General features: G+C 39.1%; 2 protein-coding genes and 1 long non-coding RNA gene across 14 annotated transcripts in view; 2 read left to right on the plus strand and 1 right to left on the minus strand.

Moving 5' to 3' along the window:
- Positions 1 to 27,607, plus strand: LOC311291881 (piggyBac transposable element-derived protein 4-like). Of its 12 annotated transcripts, none has more exons than XM_084411228.1 (5): positions 1 to 733; positions 1,960 to 2,358; positions 5,790 to 5,986; positions 14,704 to 15,054; positions 26,190 to 27,607. In XM_084411228.1, exons 4-5 carry the CDS (start codon positions 14,928 to 14,930, stop codon positions 27,374 to 27,376), a joined length of 1,314 nt encoding a protein of 437 aa, XP_084267354.1. In that variant the 5' UTR covers positions 1 to 733; positions 1,960 to 2,358; positions 5,790 to 5,986; positions 14,704 to 14,927; the 3' UTR covers positions 27,377 to 27,607. The 12 variants fall into 12 exon arrangements, with proteins under 12 accessions (XP_084267354.1, XP_084267347.1, XP_084267356.1 ...); XM_084411221.1 differs by having other exon boundaries at positions 1,960 to 2,072; XM_084411230.1 differs by lacking the exon at positions 5,790 to 5,986 and having other exon boundaries at positions 1,925 to 2,358.
- The window catches only part of LOC311292919, a 205,673-nt gene that overhangs the window by 173,918 nt on the left and 3,964 nt on the right, over positions 1 to 27,791 (plus strand). The window lies entirely within an intron of this gene.
- Positions 1 to 27,791, minus strand: part of LOC311292459 (uncharacterized protein) — a 222,598-nt gene that overhangs the window by 164,869 nt on the left and 29,938 nt on the right. The gene's annotated exons all lie outside the window — the stretch shown is intronic.

The following is a 27,791-nucleotide window of genomic DNA, read 5'->3' on the forward strand; positions in this document are numbered from 1 at the left end:
TTGCCCATTGTGTGTGTGTGTTTTTGGATTTGTGTGTAGAGTTCTGAGAATATGAGGCATGCTTTCAGAAAATGTGTGTAAACAATCGAGAAAAACTGTAATATTTTACATGTTGCAAGTTTAAGATCAGCAAACATTGAAAATGTTGAATTTAAAGTGCATATTAGAGTCAGATAACTAAATGCTCATTCTCCTTTTGCTTTTTAATCCTATTATTGGTTCAAATTAGCACTGTAAGCCTCCAAGACTTAAACAATATAGTGTTTTCAGCATCTGCTAAAGGGTTGATCAGCTTTTTTTTTTTTTTTTTTTTTTTTTTGAAGGCTTGAATGTGTTTAGACTATGTGGTGTAGTCTAATATGTGTTCATGCTTCATTGAAAACGCATTGTTTTTCATCTAGTTTACCTTTATTCTGCACCGCTGTGTCCCTCCTCGCAAACCGATCTGATAATTTCCATGATTTCCTAGCCTCTCCCTCAGAAATACACGACGGGCTCTGATTGGTCAGCTTGGCCCAGTGTGTGATTCGCTAACCGCCTAGTTCACGCTGTCCGGAAACGTCACGTCCGTTACCATAACGGCAGTTGCATGTGCTCCGGTGTAATGTAAACATAAACACAGGCGTCAATATTGCCTTATCAATTTCAGCCCGAATCAGATTTAGAGAATATTAGTGGAGAGGAATCGAGCAGAACTTGTGCATGAACGGCTGTTACAGGACGTTTCAGAGAGGTATGTTATTTTGTAGATGTCTCATACTTTTTAACTTATATACGCTGTTATTTGTAAATGCTAAATCACTGCTAATGCTAATGTTTATGTTAAAACACGCAAACAAGTTTATACAATCGTTCTAACTCATAATATTACAATCCTCGAAGGGTTTATTTGATCATCTCTCTCTCTCTCTCTCTCTCTCTCTCTCTCTCTCTCTCTCTCTCTCTCTCTCTCTCTCTCACACACACACACACACACACACACACACATTTTCAAGTTCAAATTTTCAAATTCAAATTCAAAGGGGCTTTATTGGCATGAAAGTTTTTGACACACAATCTCTCTCTCTCTCTCTCTCTCTCTCTCTCTCTCTCTCTCTCTCTCTCTCTCTCTCTCTCTCTCTCTTTCTCACACACACACTACAAAACAAATGTAGCCAAATATCTGTCGTCAGAATATGAGCACATTACGAGACTAACCATGGTTTACCACAGTAAAGAAAATGTTTACACAGAACCATGTTTAATGTAACATAATACCTGTAGCCATGATAGAATTATTTTATGCCATATAGACATAACCTCTTCACATTAAGACAAACAGGTAAACTAGAGTATTTGTATTAGCCTATCTGACATACATTTGACAGTAATATATTATTTAGCCCCAGCCACAAATCTAACACTAAACTGAAAAGGGTATTTTAGTTTTACAATATAACTGTATAGGAAACAGTGCAACAAATTAATCTATATAAAAATTATATATGAATAATATTTGAAAAACATAATCTCTTTAAAATTTAATTTCTAGAAACTATTTTGTTAATAAAAGGCATTTAATTTTTTAAATACAAAAGTGCAACAGTAACTTATACTCAATCGAAGTAGTCTTGTATTATTGATGTTTTATCCATGTCATATTTTATTATTATTATTATGCTGATGTCTTCAGATCTCCTGTAAATTGACACTTGAAGCTCATTTCATTAGTGTGAATAGACTGAGAGTAATTGTTGGTTTCTATATAGAGATACTAGGGCTGCACGATAACAAGAAAAATGATAACCATTATTTTGCACAAAATCGTAATCACGATTATTACATACATACATTATTTACATGCCAAATGGAAATAGAATAAAATCTGAATAAAACGCCAATGTGAAAAACGTATTATTCATTTTTTTCCCCTATCCTATGATAGGCTTACATGTATGTATTTGTGCATACATGTTACAGGTTTTTGGCTAGAAACACAAGTCTGTCAACATGATCTGGCTTTAGGGAGGACCGCAAGCAAGTAACAACATTCCCAGTCGATGTCGATGCCATGTCCAACCGAGCCTGGATTTGTGGGTCACTATATTTTTCATTTACCTTTCAAGACTGACGAGTTAAAAAAGATGAAGAACTGGCTTTACAAATTACACGCTGACGTACTTCTCAATGGACGGAGTGCATCTGTAAACTCAACTAGAGGCTTCAGGGATTTGTTGATCGCCTCTAGCACATCCATGTTGGGATAAGGTGCCGGGACTTCTTGTCAGAGGACAGGACATGAGCAATGGCCTTCTGCTGCTCAATGACTCTCTATCATGGCCTGATGTGATCCCCACCTAGTGGGACACTCTGTTTTCAGTGAGTGCTCCTGGAGCTTTAGCTCCTTTTGTGCTGCTACAAACTCCCTCTTACTGTAGGAAAAGGTACTCACAAGCTTTTAGCAGAGACCCACAGCCCGGTCAATTCTTGGATCCTTCACAGCATTCTCTGCAGAAAAACAATTGTCAGAAAAACATTGTCAAGCCAAAAGCATATGAAGTCTACAAGTAAAAATAGTAAAAGGCCCAAATGTGTTAATTTAACATATTTTTTGTTGTTTAACTATAAGTACATTGAAATTTTTTGTTTGCTTATTGCAAAACTTTTAAACAGAAATACATCTTTGGTATTTTAACACGATTATATTTGTTAATCTTAATGCATTATGAAAACATGACCTAAGAAAGAACGAAAATACTAAATTATGAACACTGATCCAGATTTATTACTTATCATTAGCTCATGATATCTAATGCATTTTAATGCTAACAAATAGAACATTATTTTAATTTGACAATTTCTTTTTTAATGTTTACAAATTATGTACACCTACATGAGACTATTTATCAGTAAACACTGCTTTTTTTCTAAATTCTGTACGTACGTTCACATACGTTCATATATTGTATTGTACGACCAGCCAAATGTCGCTGGCTTAATCGTAAGGCCTGTTCACACCGGGACGAATTTCGCGCACGATATTCGCCGACGTTTAACGCCTCGTAACTAAACAAAGGGCGCCAATGTGAGTGTGCACACCGACGTGAAAAACGCCACGCGTAAAAGCGTCATTTTTTTTAAAACGCCTCGGGTTCGTTTTTTTGGTTTGACGCGCCGCGTCAAAAACTATCCGACCAATGAGATTGGCGCTTTTGCTCACGTGTCTGGAGCTTCTGAAGTTACAGTAAAACACAACTTGGGGGAGCTTAAACACAAAACGGTCTTGCCGAGCACACATACGTAACGGCGAAGAAGATATATGCCGAGTAGCGTCTAAACACTGCCGGGAAGAAATAAGATGAGGAAGATGCAAGGCAAGATGAATGTAGAGCTGCTGGTCTCGTTGGTGTCGGAACATAAAGAACTATGACAAACGCGACAGCGACTACAAAAATCTTGATAAAAGAGAACTGTTATGGAGTGGTATTAAGCGCCATCTAATGTCAGGGAATGAATTTGCATGTTCACTCGGCTCATCGTCAGCGAAAATCGCTTGGGTGTGAACACAAAAAACGCGGTGAAAAACGCTGGCGAATAACGCGCGCCGATATTCGTCCCGGTGTGTACGGGCCTTAAAACTTTTAAATCTCTGTGATTGCACTGTATTTGGCAGAATATGCAGAATATACTGTATGACGCTAGGTGTCGTATCTTTAAATTGGGCGAAATAGTTATAATATTAAGGGAAAATGTTAAAACAACTTACCAATAGCTAAATGAAGTCTTAGCTTCGTTGCCCGTTGTAATGCAGACGAGTCTTTCCTCAAGCAAACCCCATGCAGAAATCGCTTCTTTGAGGCCCGTTGCAATAGATTCCACTGTATGGTCTTGTGGGAAAAACAAAGTTTGCAAAAGCTTGCTTTTCATCTCAAACTCGCTGTCAATAAAATGAACGGTCAAGCTCAGTCGGTTGTGGCAGCAAAATATTCAGCACCTAGAATTTCTCTCTCTATTTCTAGTCGGTGTTTCGCATACAGCCCAGGCAGAGCAATGTTAGAAAAATAGTTGTGTGAGGGTATGCTGTATCTTTTGTCAAGTGTGGCAATAATTTTTTTTAAACCCTTCATTGCTTACGGTGTTTATTGGACACATATCCTTGGCTAAATGAAACGTGATCGCCTCTGTTATTTCCGCGTGTCTTTGCGAGCAAGGCGAATATGGTATTGCGTTGAGCAATGCCCTGTTATTGTTGTCTGTGTTGTGGAAGGCTAGGGATTTTTTGTGGTTGCAGCTTTTTGTGCCTTCAACCTTTGAAATTCTTGATATTGTACTTTATGGTGGCTATTGTGTTACCTTGCAACGTCTGTACGGCACAGGAACACAGTTTGCATAGGACTCGTACCTGATCAACATCACTTTCACTGAACCCGAAATACTTCCAAATAGGGGTGTCGCAATATACCGGTGTTGACGATAATCGTGATATTCAAAGCATGAAATATCAACATCGTGTTAATTTAGAGTGTGACAATATACCGGTATTGGCGATAACCACAATGTTTAAAATGAATAGGACTCTTATGATAACATGACACGTAAATACTCCAGCGCCAGTACCTGGTTGACCTCTCAAGTGGCAGTATTGCACCCGCTGACACCTATCAAATAAGAAGATGACGCAATGCAGCGCTCGCCCGCGCCCGCGCAGCTACAGTGAAATACTCTGTCCACACCCCCAAAAAAAAAAAGCTCGCCAGTATGGGTGTTCTTCGGCTTCAAAGAAAACATCTCCTTAAAGGGGGTCGCACACCGGACGAGAAGCGCACATCTTTAAAATTCGAACACATTATTCCATATGAGTGTACACACACCGGCGGTGCCATTCGGCGTCTGTCCGCAGCGCCCAGCAACGGCTAAAAATCCGGCCTCAACACAGAGCGCCATTTACATAGTTTTATATTAAATTTACATTATATTTGTCTCAAATCATCGTTAATGACTTCACCCGGTGCTGCAATATACATTTCGTTTGACACTCATTAACAGAAATCAGCTGCTTGAATGAAAATTTGCTGATGTTATTGGATTTTTAGGAGATATTCTCAATTCATTAATGAATGTTAACGGATGCTCTGAGGTAAAGTGTTTAGATCGCAGACTCAGCAACTATTGTATTTAATTGTACAGTACAATCATAACAGTACAGACATTATCTTAATTTCATAATGTCCTTAAACATAACAATATTGCTGGCCATAAATCAAGAAAGTGCGCGTCCGGTGTTCGATACCTCGAGTTGTCCTACACATGTCGCGGTGCTTCTCGTCCGGTGTGCGACCCCCTTAAACCCAATCTGCAGAATGTGTAGCCACTAACCTTTTTACCCATCTCCGTGTCCATCACCCTGCGGATTACACCATTTTACAGAGAGTAAATTGCGATTATTTCTTTACTCATCTTATTTTTGTATTTGTATTTGCACTTGATTTTTTTTAGTTCAAATTTGCTATCTGCATGACTTTATTGGCGCCGGCGCAACAACAGGTTTAAGAGCTTTTCAGTTCTTCAGGAAACATTCAGACAGTGTTTCGCTTCAGTTTGAAACCAGATAGGCCTAAACTTCACATGCCTTGTCTTCCTTCACAACAATTTGCCATAGATTACGTATGCTAGAAGTAATGCATAGTGTGTTTATCAGTATCCTTATGTTTGTTGTGTAAAAAAGAAAAACTATATAAACAAAGTAAAAATTAATTTGACTGATAACGTATTAAAACAAACTCAGTAACTGATAACTTTGATTTTTGCAGATCAGCTCCTCCCACAGCAATCACATCATCAGTGAAGCTCCTCCCACATCAGTCTAATCATCAGTGAAACTCCTCCCACAACAATTACATCATCAGTGAAGCTCCTCCCACTGCAATTCTCCAATAAATGCTGGAATATTCCCATCATCAGCTACAAGTGAAGACGAGCAGCAATGCATCAGGAAGAGCTGATATCTGTAAAGACTGAGTTTATTAACCCTCTAGGCGCCACGGTCGAGTTTACTCGACAAGATGCGGCACTGAGTAAAACGGCCGATTTTGTCAAATAGGGTGTCAAATTTCGTTCGACCTCCCCTCCACTAGATGGCACACATGTCATACTTCATCCCGACTAAAAAAAAACGTCATGCTTCTATACAAAATCTTTGAGCTAGAGCGGATTGAATCAGTGCGAATCAAAGCGGAGCTTTTATCAGAGCCATTTTATCAGAGCAATATTGTCAACGTCAGCGAGTATTTGCATTAGATTATTATTATTATTATTATTATTATCTAATGGCATCAATAAAGCTTACCCAAAATGAAGTGTTGGGTCTTCTATTCGCGGACCCTGATTCTGAAGGGGAATATCTGCCTTCAGAAGATGACGGTGATTCTGAAAGTGAAAGTATAGCCCTACACCAAGCACAAACGGTGAATCCTTTGCCCAATGTAGATGATCCTTTGCCCAATGTCAGTGGTGGGAACAATGTTTCCCGGGGTCGGAGTGTTCATCGCAAAGTTAGCAGGCGTGTTAGTGTTGTGGGGAACGAGGCGGGAGATTTTTACCGCGCTAGCCATGTAGCTTTGTCTTCTGACCGTGTGCCTCTCCGCAATCGCGGCGACAGTATTGTGGTGGAGACTTTGTCTAATGCCACTGGGTATGTTAAACGAGGTCGAAGTATTCATAGGACAGTTGGGGGGCAACGTGGAGGCAGGGTGGGGAGTCGCAATGACAATGACAGCAGTCCGAGCTGTGCACACTCGGCGCGCGCGCGAAGCAGATCTGGCCGCGCCCGCGCTGCTCGTAGCAGGAGCAGAGGCGGTGTGACACGGGGCAGAGGGGCTATTATGCATAGTCTATCGCAAGCTGATGGGAATGCCGGCTTTGAGTACTTGGCCAATGAGGATGAGTACCAAAGTTGGATCATGCCCTTTGATCAGCCAATTGGATATCTGGGGGAAAGAGAACTCTCCAATGCCAATTCGCCCCTAGATTTTCTATCACTCTTTCTCTCTGATGATTTCTGGAATTTACTTGTAAATGAGACAAATCGCTACGCCCATCAGTTTTTAGCCTCCCATCAACTCCAGCCACACTCCAGATTTCATCAATGGTCTGACGTAACTGTCAGTGAAATGAAAGCCTTCTTTTCTCTGCATTTGAGTATGGGTCTGGTAGAGAAGTCAGAGTTGGAGGATTATTGGGCCGAATATTGGCCAACAGCAACACCTGGATATGGCAAGGTGATGTCCAGGAATAGATTTGAGATGATTTTGTCTTTCCTTCACTTCACCAATAACGAGGAGTGTGTTGACAGGGGTCAGCCAGGATATGACATGCTATTCAAAATCCGCCCAATAATCAATTTGGTCATCCCCCGGTTTTCAGCAATGTATGGTCCATCTAAGCAGCTGTCATTGGATGAAATGACCATTGCGTTCAAAGGGAAATCAACCCTAAAAATGTACAACCCAAACAAACCAGACAAATATGGCTACAAAGTATTTGTTCTGAGTGAAGCCAAGTCAGGCTATGTGCTACAGTGGTCCATGTACATTGGACAGAGTAGGCCTAATGCAAGTGATTTCGGTGCTACACACCTTATTGTCCGTGAGCTGATGGCCCCGTACACAGGGAAAGGGCATGAGGTGTACATGGACAGCTATTACACCTCGCCAGCCATAGCAGATGAGCTGGCAAGCAATGATTCGGGTTTGTGTGGGACTGTCAGTAGTAAGAGGAAGGGGATGCCAAAGGGCCTCACCCGTGAACAGTTACCGTTGAGCAAGGGAGATGACCCAGTCTTCATGAGGAAGGGGAAAATGCTAGTTTGTGCGTGGCATGATACAAAGCGCCTCACAATGCTCTCTACACTGCATTCCAACACATGTGTCAGAAAGCGCATCAGGACCAAAGACACTGATAGGGAGATAAATAGGCCTGTTTGTGTTGATGACTACAATTCGTTCATGGGGGGTGTCGACACAGCAGACCAGAGAATGAAGACCTACCTCTTTCCCCATAGGTCAAGGAAATGGTACAACAGGATTTTCAATGCCATTCTCAGTGTAAGCATGGTGAATGCCCACATCATTTACTGCCGCTGCACTGCTGCTCCTCACAAGCCCCTGAAAGTCTTCGTGCAGGATGTCATCACTGCTTTACTGGAAGGCTTCTCCAGAAAAGAGAGCAACAAAGGCCGAAAGTCGTCCTCACTGGGAGACTTGCCACAGAGACTCACTGAGCGTCACTTTATCTGCCAGGCTGATGGTTACCCAGATTGTGTAGTTTGTTCTGATCGGACCCGCCCTAAAGGCCGCCGTCAGACAAAATACATGTGCAGGCAGTGTGGGGTGGGTCTTTGTGTTGTGCCTTGCAATGAGAGGTACCACACCATGAAACACTACAAGAAATGTCACCTGGATGGATAGGGAGTCATTATCTCTACAGCAAAAGGCATGCTACATATTTTTTTATTTTTTTTTGTCTGCCATTTATTAGTAATGATTTACACTGTTGATTTACTATCTATTTCCCTGACCATTTAGTAGTGTACAATATGTGTTCTTTTTTGTGTGTTCATGTCCTTGTGATGTGTGCGTCTTTGTCAGCTGAAAAAAAAAATACTAACATTGTCTCTTGTCTTGTCTCGTCATCTTACTCATGATCTGTGCCTTGCCGTGGCGAGTGAGCTTTTGAACTAAACAGGTCTTGTCTACTTGTGTTTGTGTGTCATATGAATAATATATATGTGCCCCATACATGGAATCAGAGTGCCTACTGTATGTAGTAAATGGAAAATCTCTACAGCAAAAGGCCAACCGCTACATGCATTCGGTTTGTTTCTACCATTTATTAGTAATGCATGTTCTATAGATCTGCGATTGATAGTTACAGCTTCCGATGGCTCATTGACGTAATCACGTTCTGTGCACTATGACCCCAGGGTTTGTCGCATGTTCTGACGTCACAAGCTGCGACATTTGACTCCCATTTGCTGTATGTTTCTCTACTGCGTTTTACTTTCCTTATTGTCTTTTTATCATTGCTTCATCATTTTATCATTTCTTACTCTTTTACAAATGCACATTTACAAATGCAAGCACATTCATACACATACGCGCAGGTAACGTTATGCCCTAGGGGGATAAAAGGGGGTATCCCCTTTATAAAAATAAACTGTATCTGAGTGTATCTTACAAACTAATTTATGTAAACAGTTCTAATCAATTGTGTGTAGTTTTATGCAGGTTTTTTACATTGACAAGTTTGAGGTTGACATTTATGATATTTCTTGTATTAAATTAAATCTGTAGAAGAAAAAAAGATTTTTTTTTTTTCATTGCACTGTTGAGCTATTTATCTAGTTACTATTGATTTTTTACATACATAGCCTTCAAATTTGGGGGTGTAAGGATTATTTTGATGTATGGCATATGAAAATGCTCAAAAGAATGACAGCACAGCATGTAAAAATATGAAGATATACTCTGGCGGAATTGTTCTATGGCAGGTCATAAAGGATTAAATCAACACTTTGAGCAAATATGGTGCCACTCTACAGAGTGTTAAAGTAACACTGAAGCAGTGTTAAAGTTAATTAGATAATTAAGTGATTAATTAACTGATGATTGAACATTAGTGATGAACACCTGCTGTTAACAAGCAGAATCACTGAAGGAAAGAGAAACACAAGAACTACAACTGACCACCAGCCAAAGCCTTAGGGGCTGTTCACACGACACCGTTTTCAACTAAAAACGTAAAACTTTTTAAGTGTTTTGGCTGTTCGCTTACACGACATTGCCGTTTTGGGGGCCTGAAAATGCAAACTTTTAAAAAACAGGTTTCAAAGGTCAAGTTTTTGAAAACGGTCTCACTGTAAACAACAAAAACGTGTATCTCTGAATACTATGACCATACACATGCGTATTAGGTGTTCAGTCTATAGTGTTTCATCGCCATCTAGTGGCCTGGCAGAAGAATACAGGGTCTGTACGCAGAAAAACGTCTCCGTTTTAAGCATATCGGTTTCGTGTAGGCGTACCCTTAGATGAAATACTAATAGAATAGGCCTAAGTTCTTCTTGGCAGGCGAATAATCTTTCTTAAGATTTTTTTAAAAGATTGTACTGTCATTTCGGTGGAAAAACAGATCAGATGACTGTAATATTAATTCTACTACAGTTAATTCTGAAAGCTGATCTAAATATAGGGCCTACACATTACACACAATTATAACTTGTCATAATTAATTATATATATTTCCCTTTTTGAGCTAATCTGCTGGCGTTGTGTGTGCCTCACACACACACACACACACACACACACTACTTGAACCTTCTAATCATTCATAAAGTTCAAAAAGGTTGAATCACGGGCTTCATTGCACAGGATATGCTCTATGAGAAACACGCTTTGCTTGATGATGTGCTTGCAGTGTGTGTTCTCCCCTGCCGGTATTTTTCTTAAAAATGCTCTATAAAGGCATAATTTATGTCGTTGGGAATGCAGTGGGGAGCAATTCCAGCGTTATGGACGTGACATTTGCAGTCAAAACGTAAAATATAAATTCTCAGAAAATGCATTTAATACCAATATATTTAAACGTCTGTTTATATGTCCATACTCCCTTAATAAAGGAGTCCACACATTAGAAAAATATCAGTCTACACATGCATTTTATATTTAATATGAGGGAAATACACATGCGGACGTAACAAAAAAAGACGTGAGTTTGTGGGAGACAACATACTTAGAAATTCTGCGAATTAAAATGCACAAGCCAAAAGAAATAATACCAACCGAAGGGATGAGTGTTGGCTCTCTATAGAACATAAATTATTTCTTTTATTTTAGTTTTCATTTTTTCATTTATGAGGAAAAAACGTTGTTACAGACCTGACGGATTTCCGTTATGACAGTTCCGAAATCGACACTTGGCTGACGCTGGAAAATCAGAGAAAATGCTTTAAAAACTTGAACAGAGACCTGTTTGTGTGTCTCTGTTGGGTATTTGAAACAACAAACATCTGAGATGATGACATCTGAGACATCAGTAAAGGCTGCACAATTAATCAAATTTAAACTGAAATCACTGTGATAGATTAGCCTCCGTTCACGCATATCTCTCATGCTGTTAAAATTTATCCAGCTTTGGCATGTTCAAAACTCAATTCGGGCATGATATTGCTTGATAATGTGGTGTTTACTATAGACCCCGAAAGATACGGAATTGCTAAGAGACATCAGCAGCTATTTTGTCATCATATCGATATTCTCCGGAGTCGAGATCGCCGGTTTCCCCTCAGTCCAAGGTTAGATGTATTGAAACGCTGTCCGATTGTAAAAGTGTGTAGGCCTGTGTCTATAGAACAGTCTGGAGAGCGGTATGCAAAACGCAATCGTGTCACAATGATCGCAATATTAAGTTTTGTGTCAAAATGATCGCAATTTATACCCATTTTGCGTTGTTGAATGCGCAATCATGCTTCAAAATAGCCACATTATTGCAATATTAGCCAATGCATTGTAAGAATAATTGAAATGTTAATGTCTTAAGTCAAAAGAAAGGGAAAGAAAGTGAGTCGAAATTGTCTTTCGCGGGAAAGAGAGTCATCATCACGTCTTCGCTCTCTCTCTTTCTCTCTCTCTCTCAGAGACTGTAGGCTAATAATGCAAACATTATGGTACTAATTGATTTCTAAAATGTTCTGATGTACAGTAATAGAGATCAAATTAATATATGTGCAGGTTTTTTTTTTTTTTTACAGTAACAACATGTTAAACATGTTGAAAGACCAGGGTGGGTTTAAATAAGTTTGACTTCTTCCCACTACGTTTCAAGCAATAGATTGATTTATGTTGTAAAGTTGATGAATTTATCTTTTTGTATTGATTTAATCAGAATGCTTCTTGATTACCTTTTGTTATGTGTCATTATATTGCTCGAAATAAATAAACTAATTCATCCATTCAACAAATATGCGCTGGCCAAATCATGCATGATTTAATATGAAAATCTGTGGGGACGCGTACACCAGATTTCGTCATGAGTCATTTTGTACCCACCACTTTTAACTTCCGTCCATATTAATTTGACTTTTGGTTTGATTTTTTTGACCGTTTTCAGTGGTTATGAGGAGCAATATGAGACATTTGGTAATCATTGTCTGACCCAACAAAAAAAACATTATAATATTAATTGTATTTAATTTTTCGTGTTCGCATTTATGAGGGAAAAAGCAATGTGTCAGTCCTCGGGTACGGACGTGAGCGCTCTGAAAGCGGCACTAAAAGACTGCTTTAAAACATTCACAGAGACCTCAAACAGAACAGCTGCCTTTCTTTAAATTGAATTTCGTTTTGTATTAATTATATCTTAATTTTAATAAATGTTTCATGAACCAATTGCCTGGATTTAATAAATAAGAAGTAAATATAGCAGAATCACGACATGGAGGCGCCGGCGAGTGAACTGGAGTTCGTCTCATAAATGAACTGAAACTCGGCGTATAATGCACATTCACATTCACAGCGTATTTAGACGCATTCATAATCATTACTTTTACCGGTTCTTTGTGGCAAGCTTTATGTGTGCGGTTGTGCGCTTGAGTGCGGCTATATTACGTAAACGCTCATTATCCTGTAGGCTATATAATTAAATTGATATAAAGGGGCGATTTGTCCACAAATGACTTAAATGAACAACTAGCCTACTAGTCGACTAGAAAAAAAAACTTTTAGTCGGAAGCAGCCCTTATTCCACATATCGTCGAACCAGGCAACAGGACATCTGTGTTGAGCGAGCGACCCTGCGGAATGAACGAGCGGAGCGGAATATTCAGAAATGCGCTCTCCACTCACGAGCTCTGATCGGAACAAACCTGAACCTCACTGTCTGCTGAACTTGCCAGAAACATCAAAATATAACCACCTTTTTAAAATGTTTTTTTTTTTAAACTAAACACTATTTTAGCACAAATTATGAGCTTATTGGCAAGTTTTTTATAATTATTGACAAAATTAGAATATAGTAAAAGTTTTTTTTTTTTTTTTTTTTTTTGGGTGGGCCTGTTAAAAAGTGGGGCCGTGCCTGAGCTACAGGACATCGTCTTTCAAAACAAAACCTGCGCGAAAGAGAGAAAAAAATGAATGCGTCATTGTAGGCTACACAGCACTTCTGAAATTGCACTTCCGAATGCGTCTCTGTCCCCAGCACATTTCAAACCAGACTGACGCCCATGCCTTTAATACAATGAACATAGTTATCATAAAATCAAACCATGTTTCAGTTCATAGATATGGTTGAAGATGAGTGTCATTAGTGTTTGTTTTTGTGTCACAGATTTTTTTTATATGTGTCAGATGGTGAGAAATTACAGTATTATCTTTCAATAATAGAGCAGTTTTACAGACTTTTATCGTCTATCCTGACTCAAATAATGTGTTTCTAACAGCAAACACTCAGAATAAATTGAGATGATCTGCTGATGATCCTGAATGGCTTGTTGAATGAGTGTTGATAGTCTGAGGCTCATCAATAACAGATCTGCTGAAAATACTCTTTATTTCATGATAATAGTTCCTGTTTTCACCTCATTTATTATGCTGATTTCTTCAGATCTCCTGTAAATTGACACTTGAAGCTCATTTCATTGGTGTGGATATAGGCTACCAGTGGTGTAGTCTAGTTTTTTGTAGTGAGTATACTCTAATATAACACCCCCCCCCCCCCCCATTTTTTTGAAAAAAATGTTATTTTAAAATACTTTTTACTGTGCAATTTCTTTCTAATTAATTTGAGTTAATTCGACCGAACTTTATTTTGGTGGGTTGTAGACATTTGAGTTTCTGTGTGTTTTAATAAACTATTATTATTATTATTATTATTATTATTATTAGGCCTGAAGTATACTCCGTGCAATAGTATATATTTCTGTTATAATTTCTTCAAGTTATACAGAACTTTTATTTTGACAGGTTGTCGTAAAGACATAACAGTTTCTGTGTGTATATGAAACGAATGAATGACGATAGTTTTATCAAATGAAATGGTGAAATTCTCATCAAGTGACTCTCATAGCAGCTCTGCGATGAAATGCACATGTGTAGCTTACATCATGTCTCAATACAGTGAAACGCTGAAAACACCACGAGCGTGAGTCACGCGTGCTTCTGTGTGTGTGTGTGTAGTGGAGGAGCACACACTGAGCGCTCATTCCCAGAGACGCGTAGAACAATTGCAGTCTCTTTTAGCTTTAATATTCATAGACACTAGTCCATATCGAGATTTCATTCATTGTACAGCAGCTACTTTTGATTTATTCATTCAAAAATAGCAAATTCCGTGACGTTCTGCTTTATATAGCAAGTTCCATTTGTGACTGGATTCCGCGATTCGATCCGTCGCTTCGCAAACACAGACGGGGTGAATTTATGAATGAAAGTGTGAAAGTTCTGACACAAAACGAAGTTGATACGTATCCTCACGCTTTTTTAAGTGGGTATACGCAAATCCTTGGCATTTTCTAGTGGGTATACGGCGTATACCTGCGTATCACGTAGACTACACCACTGTAGGCTACTAAGAGTAATTGTTGGTTTCTATATAGAGATAAATACATAAATGCTTAGATGTGTCATTTAGAATTAAAACAAACTCAGTAACTGATAACTTTGGTTTTTGCAGATCAGCTCCTCCCACAGCAATCACATCATCAGTGAAGCTCCTCCCACAACACGCACATCACCAGTGAAGCTCCTCCTACAACAATCACATCATCAGTGAAGCTCCTCCCACAGCATTCACATCATCAGTGAAGCTCCTCCCACAGCATTCACATTATCAGTGAAGCTCCTCCCACTGTAATTCTCCAATAAATACTGGAATATTACCATCAGCTACAAGTGAAGATGAGCACAATGCATCAGGAAGAGCTGAAATCTGTAAAGACTGAGTTTATTAAAGAGGACAGTGAGAACATGAGTGATCCAGAACCCTGCAGAATGAAACACACCGAAGATCCTGAAGAACAAAGAGGTTGGTGTTTATTCTTCATTCATTCATGATGCTAAAGAAAATTCAAGTTAGAAACATTCAAGCACTTCATCACTTTTAGATATGCAATTGGGTCATTGACGAATAAGGTTTTTAAAAGTGTAAAAAAATAGAATGGAGATATAACTATATTTGAAACCATTTTTTAGTTTACCTAGGTGTTAACAATAAGATTTTGTGGTTTGTACAATCAATTAACACTGTTTTTTGTCACTTTTTACAAGATGGACAAAATTTGTCACCAAAAAAGTCATTCGGTTTAACCATGAATATCTAAAATTATTAGTTTGCAGATAATTATTCATGAAAAAAAAAAAAACTGATTTGACATTGATGTTGAGATATAGTGTGTACCACAGAGAAATATTAAATAAAATTATCACTGATCTCATAAATGTAATAATTTATTGGACTACTCTAAACACTCCAACATATTAAAGTAAAACATTGCACAGGGAAAAGAGAAAAGGGGTAAAAAAAAAAAAACATTATCTGCTTTATATTTGTATTATTGTAGTGCCTTTAGTTATTTAAAACAATATTATTCCATTTAAATATTTACTATATCGGTTTTACCGAATGACCAAGGCCGGTTATACCGGATGACCATGTCTGCTGCCCTTGACATTATGAATATTTAAGACAATAAACAGACACAAATAGCTTCAAAAGCACATTTTATTGTTAATATATATTAACAATATTGTTAATATAATAGGCTATTAATGTAAAATAAAAAAGTAATGTAAAGTAATATGAAGTAAAAAAGTACTTCAAACATTAAAACATTTTGATATCCAACATTTTGATATTGGAATGAACATAGGCTATAACTCGCATTGCAAATTCTATTAATTAAAACATTAGGGGCCCTATTTTAACACGAAACGCAAGTAACTTTGTGGGCGGGTCTTGGGCGCTGTTGCTATTTTCCCGGCGGGATAAATTACTCTTGCACCCGACGCAAATCTAAAATGGGTTGGTCTGAAGTAGCTTCATTATTCATAGGTGTGGTTTGGGCGTAACGTGAAATAAACCAATCAGAGCGTCATCTCACATTCCCTTTAAGAGCAGGTGCGCTTGTTCCATTGCGGATTGCTATTATAAAGGCGGATTTGCCAGGCGCACACCAGGAGCGGTTGAACACAGCCAAGGAGACCGACGTTCTCGCCAGGGCCGTAAAACACAGAGAAGTGACATTGGGGATGGAGAAACCCACCCAAATCAGCTTCAGTTAACCCTCTGAGGTCTAAGGACATTTTTTCACTTTTTCTTCGATTTTACATATCTTATTAAATTCACCTTTTAAAGGCAATTACATAACATAATCCGATGTGTTTTATATCAAAATGTGCAGAGAAAACCCAGCTCTCTTACTGATGAGCTCACCACTTGTCCTAAAGCATTGTGTAAAGAGAGAGAGAGGGATAATTTGGCTCTAAAAGGTGAAAAATATAAGTCCGATTTTTGAAATTCTTCAAATCTCTTGTGGAAACATACCATTACTCATGTGGACGAATTATTTTGGTCCTTGATATGGGTTTGCCAAAGTCTTAGGGTCACAAAAGTAGTGTAATATATGAATAAAATGGTTGATAATGAATAATAATTGTCTAAAGTGACATTTTGAAAAATCGTTTTTTAGTACAAGTTTTGTCTGTGACTCTACCTTCACCAAATGTTAGAGGGACTGAGATAAAATAGGACTAAAATAACTTCCTACTACATATCAAGTTTTATGGGATGTGTGCAAATGAAAAAGTAGCATTACAAAAGGTCTTTCTTTTAAGCAAAACTTTACTTTGTGAAAAAAACTCAATACTAACAATATTCACAAAATGTACACATTTTCATGTTTTCTTGTCTACATTACATGTCAACTTTTCAAAAAATGTTTTCAAACCAAAGATGAACAATATATTAGAAATAACACAGAAACCCACCACTATTTACAATATTTACACAATGTGCATGTTTCCATGTTTCAGTTTTTCAGCTGTCATGCCATGCTGCAAAACAGTTTCTGTCCAGCTGCATGCAAAGCGCAACATCACACTCCCTGCATTTCCAAGGTGTGTCCTTTCTCTGGCCTTGGCTTTGGCAATGCTCACACCTGCTGCGACCTGTAGTGGCTTTTGTGGAAGAATCTGCTGCATGAACGGCAATTGGCACAGGAATATGACCTGCAGGTACCGGGACCGGAGCAGTATGGAGAGGCTTACCACAGAGTTCAACAGTCAGCTCCTCCATGAAAGCTTTGTGTGTCAGGGGTGTTGTTTGCTGGGCCAGACAGAGTTCCTTGTGGAGGATGTAGCTGTTGGTGGTGGCAATGTCCAGAAAATGGTAAAACAGGTGTCTGTACCAGCGCATTGTTTTGTGTTGTGCAGAGTAATACTGAATGAGCTGGTCTGAATGATCAACTCCCCCCATGTGTTCATTGTACTCCATAACTGGTGTGGGACAGTGGATTGATGTCTTTGTCCAAGAGCCATCTTGTTGTTTCACCCTCCTCTGCACAGCGTTACCAGAGTATGCTGTGTGAAGTGTGGAGCAGACTGATACTTCCCTCGTGTCCATCCATTTCACATAGATGAGGGGGCCGTCCCGGATCCATCTTATGGAGCTTCTTTCTGACTTCTTTGTGAGGGCATTATTTGTTGTCCGAGGGCAGTCCTTGCGGTTCTCCCTGTAGGTCCCACAGGCAGCAAATTTTTGCTCATGGAGAGCCCTGAAGAGCTTGGGGCTGGAATAAAAATTGTCCATGTAAATGTGGTAGCCCGTGCCAAGGTAACCTGGTTGTACCAGGGACATCACAACATCATAGGAAAGGCCATGTCCAGAGGGGATGTCACTTTTGCCGGTGTAAACGGAAAAGTCCACTGTATAGCCATTCCGTGAGTCTGCCAAGACAAACAACTTGAATCCCCACTTTATTGGTTTTGCCTTCATGTACTGCGTCATCCCAGTTTTGGCCTTTGATGCAACCATTCTTTCATCCACAGCCACATCTCTGTGAGGATGATAAAATGACTTGCAGGCATTTTTGATGGTGTTCATCAGGGGTTTCAGTCTGAAAAGTTTGTCATGGTCGGCTGTGCCCTTTTTTTGGTCGTTCTGGACATCCTCTTCAGGGTCGCTAAGGTGAAGGTTCCAAGAAAGTGCTCTGTATCTGTCCCGTGGCATGATCTGTACTGGAAGTGGCAAAGAAAAGAAGTGATTCTGTCTCCAGTAATCTGCAATGCTGTCGAGTTTCACCATGGCCATGTACAGAAGCAGTCCAATGTACTTGTAAAACTCCCCAATGTTCACATCTAACCATTTATATTTCTTTCCCTGTGCCATTTGTTTAGCAGCCTGCTTGTTTGTGTTTTGGCACAGTGTTTGTATGGTTTGTACAGGGAAGAAAAGTTTGAAGAGATCGAGGGGTGTATATGTGGAAGTGGTGCTGGTTGATGCTGGGGGGTACGGGACCTCTTGGCTGGCCGGGTTGGTGATGATGGTTGCTGTGTAGGTGGGGGTGCTGGTTGATGCTGGGGGGTACGGAACCTCTTGGCTGGCCGGGTTGGTGATGATGGTTGCTGTGTAGGGGCTGGTGGTGACCTGGTGGCAGGCACAGGTGAGGCTGCCTGTGTTACACTGGGCCCTGGTAGTAGTGATGGTCGGTTCGTGAACGAATCGTTCTTTTGAACCGGTTCTTTTTAGTGAACTGGTCGAACCAGTACGCTAAATCGGACTGAATCGTTCGAAACAGTTCGCGTCTTGCGTCAGCGCTGATCCACAAGTTAAGTTACTCACTTTCGGACATGCCTGAGTCCTGACAGTCCCTTCGACTCAAAATAAACCAATATCCCGGAGTAGGCATATGTTACTCCAGTAAATCCAACAGTTCACTGAACTGAGACATGTTGTGCTGAGAGAAGTGATGAGCACGAGCAGTTGATATTGAGCATGCGCGCACTGCCGAACGTACAGGTACAGCGGTTCTCGGATCACCAGTACAGAACTGTGAACTGTTTCTTTCGGACGCGTTCGATACGGAGAACCGATGAGATGATGAGCTGAGCATGCGTGCAATTTTTTCAGAGGGACGAAATGCATGTTTCTAAAGTATTTTATTGAACATCAATAAGTGTAACAAAATAAAACATGTTAGAAACATGTTTATCACATAGGCTACTGCCTTTTCACTGTATTATTTTAAAGATTGGAAACAATGAATGGATTATAAAACTAAACATTTATTATTATACTAAAGCATTATTTTCAGGAACAGATAATTTAATTTCTAAGTAAGGTGATATACGTTTTTGACGTAGCCTAAACTCTTTCCAAGGTTTTAAAGGGTGCAAATGTTTATAATGTGTTAATCAAAACATAACGTATTAAACATACTGGAGACATGCATCGAGTTTTTAGTTTTGTCGACTGATTTAGCCTAGTAAGGTTTCAGTAGTTTTCAGCTCACAGACACAGGCATGCTACGGTTCTCGAGTCAAGAACTGGTTGTTGCAGCAGTTCTCGGATCACCAGCACAGAACCGAGAACTGTTTCTTTCGGACACGTTCGATACGGAGAACCGATGAGCTGGAGAGACTGCGCATGCGTGATCGCACCGTCTCTGAACCGAACTTTCTTTTGGCCAACTGATGCTGTGTTTATATACTGTCTATGTGCTGTGCTGTTACATGAGCACGGGTGAACCAAGGACTTGAATGAGGGGCCGAATACGGCGAAATGTAAGTTTATTTAATTGCAAAAAAAATAAAAATGACGAAGACCAGTTTATTTACTTTAAGACATGTAAAACATCCGCGTTTGCGCATTGCCTTAGGCCTACTACAGGGTTCATTTTCAAAACGTAAATGTAAGAAACCTATCCAAAATGATTATGACGATGAGTACATTATTTAACTGAAGTTATGATTACAAATGCCTTTATTTGAATGTATATTTATACGCCGGGATGATAGAATTGACGTCATTACGTGATGACGTAAAAGAACTGGTGAACCGGTTTTTTGAACCGGTTCATTGAAACGAACTGTCCGAAAGAACCGGTTCGCGGAAAAGAACCGGACTTCCCATCACTACCTGGTAGCTGCGAATCCTCTCTGAAAAAAAACACAAAAACAAATAAGTTAGGACTTGCATTATAAATTTCATTGAAATAAAGTTTACACCTCCTCTCTTGTCTTCATTCCAGATCTCGCTCTCACACACACACACACACACACACCAATCTACTAACAAGAATGTGGAGGATGTGTGAGGATTCGACATATCCTTCAGCTAATCTTCTCTTTATCTATTCCAATTTATCACATGTGCTAGCTGTCCTGTCCACCCCAAATCACAGCAAATAACACCTGAATGAGATGTGGGAATACTGTCTCTTCCATTTCAAAACTCTACAGAGATTTACAATTTTACATTCAGTATAAATATAGGCCTACTAAACATAAATAAATAAAATGATATGAAAGATCAAGCCACATCTATACAAGTATAAACAATATGATAAAATAGTAAATGGCCAAAACATATCGATTCATCACTACAAGAGATAATGTTATTCAAATTGTGTATTGAGGTGAATAAATATTATTACATTAGTTATCAATAGGAGACCACCAAGAACAGCCTACATTGTTACTATTTGTAAGTGTACCCTAGTTTTACACAAGAAAATAACTTTTACATGAAGTAGTAAACACATTGCTAAAGGCACAGTCAATTTGTCAAAGTTCAGATACACCAAGCAGCACAGCGCAGCTTATTTTAGCCAAGATGGTCACAGTTATCCTAGCACAAAGTGCACCATGCGAACAAGGTTTTTTATAAAATAAATACGCTTACCCGTCTTCAACTGGATCTCTTCTGTGATCATAATCCTCATCTTCATCAGAAGAAAATCCATCAGGCTCGGAAACTCGCCTTTCATCCTCGTCGCTGCTCTCCAAAACCGCCGCAAGTACGTCTTTCAATGTCATCGCCATTATCTCTCCTCGGATTCTTCTTACTTTTCCTCTTCTTTATATATGTTTTTGCCATGTTTTTTTCGCGGTCTTTTTCTTTCGCGGACTTTTTTACTCTTTCTCTCTCCATGTCACTCAGCTTGGTATTTTCCTCACTGTGAGGAGATGGGAGGGTACTTATGGATTTCAACCGCATCTATTGGTTGGTTTCACACAAAATGCAGACAGGCAATCTAGGCCACCAATCACGCAAGGTGAACGGTCTTTTTTTTTCTTTTTTTCTTTTTTTTCGGTGAACGGTCATCTTGTCTTCCCTCTTGCTCTCTGTGTGAGTCACGTACGATCTCGCGAGAATAAGGACGTTGAAGCTGAGAATCTATCGATTACGGCAAAATCAGATCCATTTATGTGTGCTGCACAATCGCGGAGATATTAATAAAAACATTTAGTAAACATCGAGTTGACGCGCCCGCGCGTCATCCGACCTCAGGGGGTTAAACAGGCGTATAATAATTTGGGTAAATGTGTAAGCTATATTATGCCTATTTTTTCACATCTTCATGGACACCACAATGATTTCCCTCGTGTGGAATATTTTTCCTCTGACTCCCTAGTTTAATACAATTCGTTTTCACCCTATGACGTCATTTTCCGTCATGAATTTTCCGAAAAAACTACTTTTTTGAACTCCTCCTAGGCCGTTTCTCCGATTTTCACGAAAATGTAACCAGATCATCTCCAGACCATGCCGACAAAAAGTTATGGAATTCAAGTTGATTCGCTTAACTTAACTTAAAACAGACGTAAGGCTGTATCTCTGCAACGCTTTATCGGATTCAGACCAAACTTGGTATATGTCATCACAAGCATGACCTTAAGTTACATGCTGAGTTTTGGCGCAGCGCCACCTACTGTTCCGGAGATATGAAAAATTACTATTTTTGCTTATAACTTCTGAACAGTTTGTCCAAAAATCATAAAATTGGTCGCATTGATTCAGGACAACATGCCGAGTCGACTGGTATCCAATTTTACCATATCGGCCATTTTGACTGTTGGCCATTTAGAATTTTGTGCTAAAATGCTGTATTTTAAGAACGCATGAACGGATTGTTACGAAACTTGGTATGGGTCATCAGCATGATGTCCTGAAGGAGCCTGAGAGCCTGAGAAACAGCGCCACCTAGTGGTCAAAAGTTATAACAAAATTTCCAAAAAGGCTAATAAGTTTTGAATAAATTTGGCTATTGAAATGCCACTGGTCTTAATAGATTCCTTGGGTCACGCCGAGAACATAGATACCAAGTTTACCTTATTTGGTCGAATTTCCTGTCTGCCATCTTGATTTTCATTCAAAACCTACTTTTTCGAACTCCTCCTAAACCGTTTGTCCGATTTTCACCAAAATCGAATCGTATAATCTCCAGACCGTGCCGACCAAAAGTTATGGATTTCGTGTCGATAGACAAAACCGTTTTTGTATAGTGCAGCAGCAAAGTTGAGGCATGATGCCAAAAGGACTATTCAGGCTTTATCTCTGCAATGCCTTGACATATTGACACCAAACTTTGTATGTGTCATTGTCACTTCATTCTGACCACATCACATCAGTTGTGTAACTGCGCCACCTATTGGTCGAAAGTGATAATCAATTAAATCATATTTTTTATTACTGTTAATGTGATTTTTCAGCCATTTCGTCTAAATTCCTCTTTAAATGTCTTTAATTGCTCATTGTTGCAGTTTTTCTGACACGTCTTGTTGTCTTATTCTGCTTGGCCCTGATAATTGCTGCTTGCAACTATATTTTTATTATTATTATTAAGGCCTTTGGACAAAAAAATGACCCGTCACGTAGTGTTGTCACGATACCAAAATTATTGTTTCAATACCGATACCAAGTCAAGAATTGCGATTTCGATACTTTTCCTGAAAAGGGAGAAACACTCTCAAATATCATTGCTGTGCTTTATTTTAAAACCAGGACAACATTCTAATCATATAACACACTAATAAATGAACATATGAACAGCATATTAAACATTTGAACAAAATATGAAATATAAAAATGTAGCGACAATGGCATCTGCTTTTCAAATTAAGGAATCATGTGACGCCAAAACACAGCGTCTTTGTCCTAACTGGTTAATAATTACCCTACAAGGACCAATTTGCCAGCGCCAGTTTGGCTGGGTCTCCCCCGACTTTACAGCCTCATGACATTCCACACACACACACACAAACACCCTTTTTGTGTATAACTGAGAATACGAGAAATATCTTTTCTTTTATTTTCATAATGTGTGTACATTCCTATATGCACGTGTAATAGAGGTGTGGGTTGCTAAGAGTAAAATCTTGAATTCTAAAGATTCATTGAAAGGAAATCACTCCATAGTGTCTTGTAACTCGAACCTGGTCATAAACTTTTATGGCTCCAAAGCTGCAGCTCATCCAGCTCCTTTGCAAGCCAACATTCCAACACCTTAACACACATGGAACATTTCAGAGAAAACTCTTCAAATGTTTGATATGTATTCCTGTGTCTCAAGTGTCTTCACATGCCATAACGGAAATACTGACCATTTTATTGTGTGTTTAAGCAAGCTTTATTTGTGTGTAATGATGCATATGAACATAATGTTATGTGTGTCCAATATCTACCTGTAATTCTTGGTATCTGTCTGACCGCCCTGTTTTAATTCAACCAGTCCCGCACATAGTATTACAGTAAGATGTATTGTTCCAGGTGTACAATCTTAAGAAGAAATATGAATTCTTTCTCTCATAAGACATATGGTGAAAGTAGGCGTTTTCTTCTTCACACAAAGAGAATTTTCCCGCTTCAGAAAAGACAATCTGATTCGCTGTCATTCCAAGAGAAGGCGTAAACAGATGTTTGTTAAAAGGCAGAAACCCCCTCATCACACTTTTTTCCTTCTTCGACCTCTCTTCCCTCTGATCCCTGCTCTTCTCTCTTCGATCCCTGACCTCCTCCTCTACTCCCCGGCGCAGCGCTTCTCCAAGGATCATCTGAAGAAGGCCTTAGTCCTCTCTATCGAGCGAGCACATGTCCGAGTCGTAGCTGCGTCCCTTGCAACAAAGACTTTAAACCTCTCCCATCCAGGGAGATGAATCTGATTTTCCGGTAACTTTACATGCAGTGAGCCTTTTCGAACTTCGCGGCACCGGAAGACCCAGCAAAAACAGGACGCCACCCTCAGCATCAGCCTCACCCGAAAGGGCACAGAATCGCAAGTACATTGTCTGATAAAAGCTGTTTCCCGGTGTCTCGTGAACCTAGGTTTCTGTATGTAATAATTACTAGCTTTTCCCTTCTCTATATTTCTTTCTTGCTTTCTTTCTTTCATTTCATTTCATTCTGATCACTTATGTTATTGTTTGGTTATATGTTGTTTGTTTATTGTTTGCATTTTTACGTACGTTTATATTCGTAGCTCATATAATCTCTAGTTTTGCATTTATTAAAATTCATAAATACTTTTCACTGCCTCTGTGTTTGAAGAATCCACTTTTTATGAAGTCAATGAAATCAAAGATCTTATTTAAGCTACAAGCTCGATATTAGACTACATTCAGTAGTTTTAATTTATAAACTCAGAAAGTTGGGTGTCCGTGGCCAGGACATGAAACTCTTTTGAAGTTCGTGAATACCTCTTCTTGACTGTAATGATTTTACATTTGTTCGCTGGACGAATTAAATGTTGGTCAGATAGTTATAGAACAAGGTAATCTCGATAATTGATAAAATAAATGTACATGCGACTTATGAATTATGACCATGAGCCATAAATATTAATATTACCAAGATTCCCCATATTCTTGAGCTAATTCATATTTACCCAGAGTCGTATTCGTTACAAAATATAAAAAATAAATTAGAGCAATGACATTCAAGGTAAAAAAAAAAACATTTAGCAGCATTATCTCAGTTATCATAAGAAACATAAGAGTTACCTGTAATAACTTTATCTTGATTCTGAACTTTGAATAAAAATATGAACAGCGATTATACGATATGGAAAGTACTCCCATATTTCACTCCTCGCGTCATCTTTTTCTACCAGTCGTGGACGGGCGGCCACAGTATCACTTGTGCTCGCACATGCAGCCATCTCGCTGTAGTGTTTGTCACATGACAGCTGTAGCTTCTTTGCTGCGTGCGTGAGGAGAAAAAACACAGACCTCCATAGTAGAGGATGGATACCCGACGGGCAGAGCCGGGTTCGGACAGATATTTAGAAATTATGTTCGGGTCGGGTCGGGTTCGGTTACTGCTCTGTCGGACGCAGGCTGGGCTCGGGCAGAAAAATTCGGCCCGATCCGCACTCTAGTCCATAGGGAGGCACTGGAAGAGTGCGTTGCACACACCAACTCTTACACATCTGGAACGCGGTCATTCTTAGAAGTATCGATACTAATAAATTTAGGTATCGTGACGTTTTTAATTTATGAGAATCGCGATACTTTTGAAGTATCGGTGCACCGTGCAACACTACCATCACGTCATTGACCCAGTTACACTTTGAAATAGGTACTGAATTTTCAACAAATGTTCAGTAGAGAGAGGATTGAGAAACTCTCTAATTGATTGTCAACATCAGGTCAAACTAAATATAATTTTAGCTCTGGTTCACAATTTTTTTCTTTTTTTGCAACCATGTTTACAAAATGTTAGACATTTCTCAACATAGTTTACAACATTGTTTTTTAAGCAATAAACAAACTGTATCAAGTAAATTATCTTTTCAGACTGGCTGACAGGACTGTAATCATAACTTAAGCAAACTCTGCATTATAGTTGCTGATAAAGTTGTATTTCTCAAAGGATTTCTATTTATAAGAAATGCTCTGAATTTAAGGAACGAGGAAAATCATGTCAGAAGTAACGGGTTTTAATGAAATATGTAGGACACAGATAATAAAATTGCTAATAAAATTGTTAATTTAAAACCAGTTTTCAAGGATTTTCAAGGACATGTGCAAATAATTTATAAAAGTTCTTCTAAATGATTACAATATTTTAGGGCTCACTTTTATGTCCTTTCACTGCATATTTCTCTTTTCACATTTCAATATTTTGATGTACTAAAAATGAAATTATTTTTTCTTTCATTTCAGACCTGAGTGAAGTGAAGGAGGAGAGTGAAGAACTGAGTGAAGTGGAGGAGGAGAGTGAAGAACTGATGAAAGTGAAGGAGGAGAGTAAAGAACTGAGTGAAGTGAGGGAGGAGAGTGAAGAACTGAGTGAAGTGAAGGAGGAGAGTGAAGAACTGAGTGAAGTGAAGGAGGAGAGTGAAGAACTGAGTGAAGTGGAGGAGAAACATGTCAAACCTGGAGAAAAACCTGTGAGTCGCTCAAAGACATTTTTAAATAAAAGAAGAGCCAAGAAATCTTTCACCTGCACTCAGTGTGGAAAGAGTTACACAACCAAACATAGTCTAGAGCGTCACATTAGGATCCACACTGGAGAGAAGCCGTTCACATGTGATCAATGTGGGAAGAATTTCACATACAAACATCATCTTGATGCGCATAGGAGTGTTCACACTGGAGAGAAGCCGTTCACATGTGATCAGTGTGGGAAGAGTTTCACACTAAAAACAAATCTTAAGATGCACATGAGAATCCACACTGGAGAGAAGCCGTTCACATGTGATCAGTGCAGAAAAACATTTCTTGTGTCATCACACCTGAAGGCACACCTGACAGGTCATACGAAGGAGAAGCCACATTCATGTTCTGTGTGTGGAAAGAGTTTTTCAGTGCAGCAATCTTTACATAGACATCAGAAAACTCACACTGGTGTGAGAGAGTACATGTGCTTTGAGTGTGAGAAGACTTTTATAACAGCTCAACATTTAAAACGGCACCAGAGAATTCACACTGGAGAAAAACCTTACAAGTGTTCACACTGTGACCAGAGATTCAGTCAGTCATCAAATCTGAAAAAACATGAGAAGATCCACAGTGGAGAAAAACCTTACAAGTGTTCACACTGTGACAAGAGATTCAATTATTCAGCATATCTGAAATCACATGAGAAGGTCCACACTGGAGAAAAAACTTACAAGTGTTCACACTGTGACAAGAGATTCAGTACGTTATCACATCTGAAAACACATGAGAGGATCCACACTGGAGAAAAGCCTTACAAGTGTTCACACTGTGACCAGAGATTCAGTCAGTCATCAAATCTGAAAACACATGAGAGGATCCACAGCAGAGAGAAGCCGCACATGTGTGATCAGTGTGGAAAGAGCTTCACTTTTAAAAGTCAGCTGAAGATACACATGAAGATCTGTTAGATCCAGGACTGGAAGGTGATGATATTCATTGGGGGGACTCTAGTCTAGTTCTTATCAGTGCAAAAAAGACTGCACTGTATCATACTCTGTTGATTTTGATCTTACATAAGTGTTATACATCATTCGATCCTGTTAAGTGTCTATTTTTTGTGTATACTCACAATAAAAACAAAGTGTTGTGCTTTTTGCCAAATACAGAAAAATAAACACGATGCAAGTTCTGCCTTCTCTCTGTCAGTGAAGTCCATTCTAAAATGCGTCCGAGTGAATACTCAGTCCCACAGGCATACAGATACACCGGCATATAGCTTAAATTCTCTTCTTTTAAATGAAATATTTTTTATAAAAAAAACAAATATTCTCAGTTTATGTAAATCTGTTTGAAAAGAGAGAGATGTCAGTCGTTCTCATTTCA

This window comes from Rutilus rutilus (genome assembly GCF_951802725.1).
Source record: "Rutilus rutilus genome assembly, chromosome: 1".
Classification (NCBI taxonomy): Eukaryota; Metazoa; Chordata; class Actinopteri; order Cypriniformes; family Leuciscidae; genus Rutilus; species Rutilus rutilus.